Raw genomic sequence first — 8,551 nt, forward strand, 5'->3', positions numbered from 1 at the left:
AATGGAGTGAAAGAATTGGTCTCATTTCAGCCAGAGTTAGCTGCAGCTTTTGAGATTCCAAGATTGACTCCACAAGGTCCTGAATTAGTAGGGTGGGCTGGAGGCTGCTAGGTGAATAGGTATGCTGATAGGTTGGGCTTGGGGTGCTCACAGGTCTGGAGTGCACAGAGCTGGGATGGCCTGGTACAGGGAATTCTCAGGAATGTGAACTCAGGACCAGGATCTGGGGCAGGGAAAGATCCCAGAGACCGAAGCTGTCCTGAGTGCTGAGATGGCAGCAGGAGCTCCCCCTGCCAAGTCTCTGACACAGCACAGAGCTGGGGAGGGCGAGTGTCCCTGAAACCAAGGAAGAAAGAGCTGAGATGGTGGGGAACCTGGACATCACAGGAACAGGAGCTCAGGACCTCAATTCTGGTACTGGGATGGATCCGCAAGACCCAAGCTGGTTATTTGCTTGGGAAAGACATCCTTGGTCTTTGCCCTGTCTTTGTGTTTTAGAGAACTATGTAGAATGGTGAAGTTTTTCAGTTCATTATTCTCCTAAAAGAGCTGGAGTGGATCAAAATATTGGCATCCTCCCTCTTTCCGAAGGATTTTCAGATAACCTAAAGTGAAATCCAGGATGAGAGACTGCACACATCCTTGGGTGATGGTACAGAAGAGCACACAGGAGGAGGGAGCACTTCTTAGAAGAAGCGTCTTCCAGCCAGGCTGCCTCACCACCCAGTGCACAGTGAGCACAGGGAAGGAACAACCCTCATGGCCTCATCCTGACGGCTGTCCAGTTCCGGTGCCTCTTGAGCTGCTTCATGAAGGGAAGAGTTGGTGAGCAGTTAGACTGAATTCTCTGCAACACGAATCAAGTAAAAGCAGAGCCGAAGTTGTGGAGACGGAAGCTGAGTCATAAAGACAAGATCGTGTGTCACGAATGTTTGTGAGAAGAACACAGAATCCATTGCGATTTTAAAAAGCTAATTTCATGAGACATTTTGGTCAAGATTAATCTTAAATCAAGCTTTCCCTTGAAAGATTTGCTTCGAGAGTGCCTATACTATACCATCTGGGGAAGAACAGGTTTCCTGACTGAGCTCTCATCTTGCAGATCTCAACATGGCTTCCAACACTGACACCCACCCTATCCTTACTCTGAGTAGTTCACAGTATTTTAGATGTCTAGGAATTTGATCTGGGATTTATCACTGTTCTCCTGAAAGCTGGGTAAACACTGCTTAGAGAAAACATGTAACCCCTCTGTCTACAGGTGTGCTCCCCTGCAGCCCTCCTGTGAGCCTGGGTTTGTGCTCAGCTCCCCCTGCAGTTTCCCGCACTGTGTCACTCACAGCGCAGTAGTACAGGGCCGAGTCTGAGGGCTGCAGTGAGGACTTGTGCAGGTGGAAGGAGTTACTGCTCTTCACAAGCGTGGCCTGAAACCCTCGGTTCTCTGTCCTCTGGTTTTCAGTTGCCGTCTTCAGGAGCAGCTGAGGGGCTCTGTTGAGATCTTGGATGTACCAGAAAACCATGGGAACTGAATAAGTGGTCTGGTAGGTGCAGTTCAGCATTACAGATGCCCTCTCTGTGAGAGAAACTGGACCTTCTGTCTGGGTCACAGAATCTCCATTGCTCTTCTCTAGAAAAAATAAAATTGCTTTGTTAAAAGGTTTAAAAGCTGAAGGTTGTTATGACTTTAAAAATGAATTGTCGTTAGTCCTTAGGATAAAACATGACTTACTGAAGAGTACGAGGATCACAAGCCCCAAGCGGGTAACAGAAAACATGTTGCTAGAAGGAACTGATCCTTGCTTCTTTCAATACACCAAATATTGCAGGGCTAAGCTCCAGAAAGACTGTGTAGTAAGCAGTCACTCACAGGCAAGAATGTTTTGTACGACAAGCATCTTTCTTCTGACTACAAAGACAATAGGCGTGTTCAACAGAGATCATAATGCAAATGAAGCCACATCTAGAATGCTCTGATCTCTGCTGGTTTCCGTGCATGATCTACCAAAGTTTTGTTTAATGCTGTTTTTAATTCTACAGCAAATGTTGTTATGAAGAAGTCATGTCCAAGACCTCCAATGCATGACTATTTCCTACGCTATGCAATGACTAATTCTGTAATAGTCCACAGTGGATACTGTTATTAAAAGATAAGAGCCTTTTCAACAAGATGAGTAGGGTACTCTCTACCAGTGACGCTGAAATGGCGTCTGTAGAGGACATATTTGAATAACTAGATGTTGACTCTTGAGACCTGTTATCTAACTAAGAAGTCACTCTCATCATGAATCATTAAAAATGTTCTATCACTCATTATATCTTATTTTAATAAATATCTTGTTTGTTATTTTTATTTTCTCTGTACCAGTGTATTGCCTATGTGTGTGTAAGCGCACCCATGTCGTGCAATGCCCACAATGGTCAGAATAGTGTGTTGAGTCTCCTGGAACTGGAGTTACGATGGTTGTTCCCTACCATGCGGGTGCTGGGAATTGAACCTGGGTCCTTGTAAGAGCAGCTAGTACTCTTAACCACTGAACCATCTCCCCAGCCCACTCACTGTATTTTTTGGAAACAGAGTTTCAGGATGTTTTAGATGGTTCAACTACTAAGGATCCAACACAGAAAAATCATGATTTCAAGGGTAGAAAAAAAGTCTGTAGTCCTGGTCTCAGGTTTGGGTACAGACAGCAGGTACCTGGGGCACACCATGCTTCTGCTGCACAGAAGTATTAGGCTGAGTCCTCAGCATGGGCAGCTGTGATGTGCAGGGAGAGCTGTCTGTGGAGGTGCATTTGATGATGGAGCTGTCTCCCTCCCTCAGGAAATGGAGGACTCAGGAAAGAAGGACTCTGCTCCAGCTGCTCTCTTCTGCTCACACCTGTGTGAAAGGAAACATCAGGAAGAGCATCAGGTATCATTCTCCAGACTTTGCTTTTTTCTTACAGTAGTTCTGGCAATCTGGAGAAGGTCAGTCTGCTCTTCAGACTTAATAGTAAACACCACTAACAAACTTGTTTCCCAAAAGCTCTCAGCTCACAGTCCAGCTTTAGCCACATGCACAGGACCAAAGGTCCCATCAGCGTCTTCATTGTGACCCTTGGGACTGTGGCCTCCAGCCAGGCAAGGTGTGTGTTATCAGGTTACCTCCTCTTTCCTCCCCAGCACAGCAGGTTCCTAAACTATCTGCACAGAGCACTGCTTCTGTGTGCAGCCTGCTCCTAGAGAAGTCAACCAGAAGTCCCTTCTAAGTTCTGCAGCTGCGGAGATGGCTGCGGAGATGCTCTGCCATCTTGTGGCCAGATCCTGCTCAACGAGCTGTTCAAGCTCTTACCTTGCACAGGGACTTGCTTCAATTCCTTTATTCAACATTTGTCCTTAGACTATAGAATCCAGAGTTTAGAAATGGTTGAATTTTATCTTTCTGTAGGACACAGCTCCACATATATACTGTAATGTTAGAGTAAGTATTTCTGGGTCATTCCTGACAGCTGTGTCCATCCTGCAGGGTAGTTAGTGCTAAGCAGAATTAGAAAGCGTTGAGACCTGCCCTCCAGTAACAGGTTTCTGTGATCACCTGCCTCCCTCACATCCCATCATACTCAGGAGACAATGCTTGGCTGAGACATTAGCCCCCACCACTGAACACCCCAACTGGGATGTTTCTGGAGCCAGTGAGAACCTTCCATGAAAAGAGGCTGCAAAACTAACAGTGATCAGAAACAGGTTCTGGTATATAAGGAAGGGAAGTCCCTAAAGTGACTGCAGTATTTTTGAGTAACTAATCACAAAAAGGACAGGCATGTCCTGGTGCATAACACTTTGTTTCTTCAGTACCCACTCACCTTTAGAAGGTAGCTTTGTTCACAGTTGAGCTATCAACATCTCACTCATCTCTAGGCAGACAATCCAAACTAAAAAATCCAGGAATAGAATTTCAGAATTAAAATATACCATAGATCAAGTGGCCTTAGCAGTTATAGAACAGTCCACTAGGAGCTGTTGAGTGACATTCATTATTCACCATAATCTAAGCTTTTTCAAATACAAGAAATTTAAATGATGTCTCATATCTTATCTGATTATTATAGAATAAACTTAGAAATCAATAGAAGAGAAACTACAGACATCATCTAATTATGTTGGGATAGAAATAAATTGCTAGTGATGTATTTGAAGTACAAACATGTAAGAAACTTAAAATACTTAGAATCTGGGGCTGGGAAGGGCACTGTTTGCTCTTGCAGAGGAATGGGGTTCAAATCCTACCCACATACTGGCTAGCAACCATCCTGCCACTAACAACCTTCTATAACTCCAGTTCCAGTGTCTCCGACACCCTCTTCTGTCCTCCCTGGGCATTGCATGACATGGATGCGCTTACATACATACATGCAGGCATAACATTCATACACATGAAATTAAAATGAATAACAATTTGAATCAGTCTCCTGTCCTTGTGCTTAGACCTGTCCTTCTGGGGAAGCTTGAAAATGCCTGACTCAGCCTCCAGCTTCCAGAGGAGTGAGCAGCCCAAACCTTGTGGCACCTGTCCCTTGCTTTGGGGAGATCTCTAATCCCTCACAGTGCTCCAGGGCTCAGGCTTCCCTGTTGTCTCTAATGAGCAGGCACATCTCTTCCCATTCTCTCTCCTTGAGCCTTGAACCTATGCCCCCGAGGCAGCCTGAGCATGCCTGATTTGGCCTCCAGGCAGTGTGGTAGCCTAATTCTGCATTCATTATTCTGCTTTGGGATCATGTCTCATCCCTCTACCCAATCCATAAATTGAAGAATAAAACTTATTATCTGCCATTCAGTGTAAAATAAATTCCAAATGGACCAAGAACCTTAATGTGAGACTTGAAACTTTAAAACTGTTGGAAAAAAATAGAGAATCTGATTCAAGAGGAGGCTTAGGCAAAGACTTTCTGAAAAAGACTCCAATAGTTTAGGAAATAATTACAAGAATGTTAACAAATGGGAGGCTGGTGGGTAAAAGCTCTTGCTGTACAATCCTGGGGACCTGAGTTTGATCTTTAGAACCCACATACATGTGGAAAGAGAGAACAGAACTGACTCCAGAAAGTTGTTCTCTGTCCACCACCTATGGATCGAGGCATGAGTGCCCTCTACAGCATACACTAATAATAATAATAAATAATAATAAAAATAACAATGAACAGATAGTGTTGCATGAAATTTATGAGGATCTGTTTATTTTTAAAAAGTAACACTTAACAGAATGAAGAGGATGACTATGGAGTGGGAGAAAATGTTTGCCAATTAGACATCTGACGTGGATTAATATCTGGAATCTACAAAGATCTTAAACAATTAAACACCACAAAACCCCAAGTAATATAATCCATAAATCAGCTAATGACTTGAAAGAGAGTTCTCAAAACAAGAAATAAGCATATGACAGAAAATTCCAATATCTCCTAACCATAAGGAAAAGTTCAAATGAAAACCACTTTCAGATTCCATCTCACCCACTCAGAACTGTCATCGCCTAGAAAACAAATGAAAACAAACGCTAGTGAGGATGTAGAGAGTCAGAAACCTTATATCGTTTGTGGGAACATAAACTAGCACAGCCACTGTGGAAATCAGTTACAGAGCTTGTCAAATCATTGGAGACAGAAATACCCTATGATTCAATTATACCACTCTTATGAATATGCCGAAAGGCAACTAAGGCAGTTTTCTACAGCTTTCCACGATCACATTCATGTTTATTGCAGCGCTTTTCAAAATACCCAAGATTCAGAATTGCTCAAATGCCCATCATCAAAGGAATGTGTAAAGAAAATGAGTTTATACACAGGGAGTTTATTCAGTTGTAGAGAAGAATGAATTATATCACTGCAGGAAACTGATTGAATTGGAGATTATTATGGAAAGCAAAACAAACTAGAATCAGGAAGGCAAATATCAATGGTTTGTGGAACCTAGGTTTCCAGTACATCTATTTCCATATCTCTGTCATCTATCATTTATCTATCTATTTATCTATAGATCATCTATCTATCTATCTATCTATCTATCTATCTATCTATCTATCTATCTATCTATCTATTATCATCTATCATCTATCAACTATCTATCTATCATCTATATATCATCTATCATCTATCTATCATCTATCTTTCATCTATCTATCTATCATCTATCTATCGTCCATATATCATCTATCATCTATCATCTATCTTTCATCTATCTATCTATCTATCTATCTATTTTCATCTATCTATCTATCATCTATCTATCTATTTATCTATCTATCTATCACCTATCATCTATCTATCTATCTGTCTGTCCATATGTCTGTCTATCTATCTATATCTATCTGTCTGTCTATCCTCTGCCTTCCTACATACCTGAAGGATAGCCGTTAGAGGAGGAAGAAGTGTTCAAAAGGAGAGAGGAGAAGAAAGTAAGAAAGAATACCAGGAGGCAACAGGAAAGAGAAACACTACATGGGTCCATTCAGTAAGACTCTGCCTTGGTTTCCTCTAGAGTTGACTGTGGCCTCTCAAGAGGAGTGGAGGGAAGGCTCTGCTATGACAATAGCTTTGTAGCATTGGGCAAAGTATTCGATCTCTCACATATCCAGGTTTTTTTAAAAGTAACTTTTCAATTGTGGTTGGCACTGGGCTAATCACTGGCCTGCATGATTTCATTTTTTTATCTTGACCATTTCAGTAGATATTACAAGGAGGAATCTGTGCATGAAAATCATGAGCCAATCATTTCACTTCCACTCAAACCATAAGTGGTAGGTCTAGAACTTCAAAACAAGTCTATGGTCTCAAGAATGTTGCAATGCTGTTACACAAAAGAAAATTTACCAACTTTGAAATGATCCAATAATAATGAAAGAACACACATGGAAATCATACAGAAGAAGTACTTCCTTATGTAGGCACTACCAATTCTGCTTATTGTATAATATACCAAAGGACTAAGAGACATGCTCTGAACTTGCCAGGAATCTACCAACTAGATAAAGGCTTTCTTATTCTTCTGAGCTGAACTCTGAAGCAACAATAGTAAACGTCATATCAAAACCGCTATTCTGCTCACCAGCCCAAATCACTGCATTCATTTCTACAGAAATCACCTTTACATTTGAGAGGGCAGCCGACCCCACACTACAATCTAATCCTCCCTGGTATTATTGCAAAGTACACAAACTTTGGTCCCAGCTCCTGTCACGACTAGGATGCCTCAGCCTGACTTATGAACGCTAGAGAGCAGGAAGGAACTCAGCATAAATACAGAACTGTTCAGTTACCTGTCAGGAGACAGAGCTCAGTCAAGCACTACTTCCTTCTGAGTCTCAGAAAGGCTAATTCTGAATGTTTTCTATAGATTTTTAATTTTTATATGTCTCCATCTAGGACATTAGAAATAAAAAATTAGAAGCGGTCTTACAGAGGTTTTGATGTTTGAATTGGGAAGATTCTGAACTATGTTCTATGGTGCCTGACATGTATTAATAACAACTAAACATATGTCAACTTTACTTTTTCTTAGAAAAACTTATCTTTCCTTCAACGTCCACATCTGTGGCTCATGTCTGCTTTATTTTCTCTCCATGTGGATTTGATAATGGAAGCTTCTAGAAAACTTAATCATCCATTCTGTAGAGCTAGTCATTGTTTTTCCTACCCTCCTAAATATAGCAGGGCAGTCAGGATTTTGAAAAGAACACAGACACGGTAAAAAAAAATATCGTATTCACAAGACATCTTGAAAGTTTGCTTCATTTTCCCTTAATCAGTTAAAAAATGCATTTTCTTGTTATTTGCTGTTGTTTCTAATGAGACGGCAAGCATTTGTTTCTCAGAGCAGAGGATATGAATTTGTTATGATAACAAGATTTTGTTGTTGTTTGCATTTCAATGAGTTCTCTAGTTACATATTTGTCTTCTTCTTCCTGCCTGGAATTCTATCAAAACAAGATTGGTGGACGATGGAATTCTTTGCTCTGAATTATCTTTGCTGATTTTTAGTTTGGGGGCCTAGATAAAAGTCAAAATGGTAAAGTGATTTAGACATTATTGTATAGGAGCATATGTGAGGCATTTCACATCTTTCTAAAATCAGTTTATATATATATATATACATATATATACATACATATATTTTTTTTTCTTAAGAATGAACTGAATCCATGCATGAATCCATGTATGAGTGTATTGTATTGCCTGCATGTATTTAAGTGCACCTGTGTCATGCAAGGTCCACAGAGGTCAGTAGAGGAATTTGGACTCCCGTGGAACTAGGGTTACATATGGTTGTTAGCAGTCTTGTGGGTGCTGGGAATTGAATCTGGGTTTTCTCCAAGAGCAGCCCGTGCTCTTAATCACTGAGGCGTCTATCCAGTCCTCAAATTTAATATCTTTTAGTATTTGTTTTATTAAACTGAGAGTTCAAAGGTTCTGTTTAACATATACTATATATCTTGCAAAATTTATTTATATTATATATTACATTATTATTTATATTATATATTTATAATTGTTAGGTTTTCTTAATGAATTGTCTC

At 40.8% G+C, this 8,551-nt stretch overlaps 1 gene segment (V, D, J or C); it reads right to left on the reverse strand.

Moving 5' to 3' along the window:
- The window catches only part of LOC108491167, a 54,488-nt gene that overhangs the window by 39,945 nt on the left and 5,992 nt on the right, over positions 1-8,551 (reverse strand). Inside the window, 1 exon segment of the V gene segment in view lies at positions 1,730-1,802. Within this exon segment, the coding sequence occupies positions 1,730-1,775 (46 nt within the window).

The sequence above is a fragment of the Nannospalax galili genome, unplaced genomic scaffold, assembly GCF_000622305.1.
Source record: "Nannospalax galili isolate Female #2095 unplaced genomic scaffold, S.galili_v1.0 scaffold1119, whole genome shotgun sequence".
NCBI lineage: Eukaryota > Metazoa > Chordata > Mammalia > Rodentia > Spalacidae > Nannospalax > Nannospalax galili.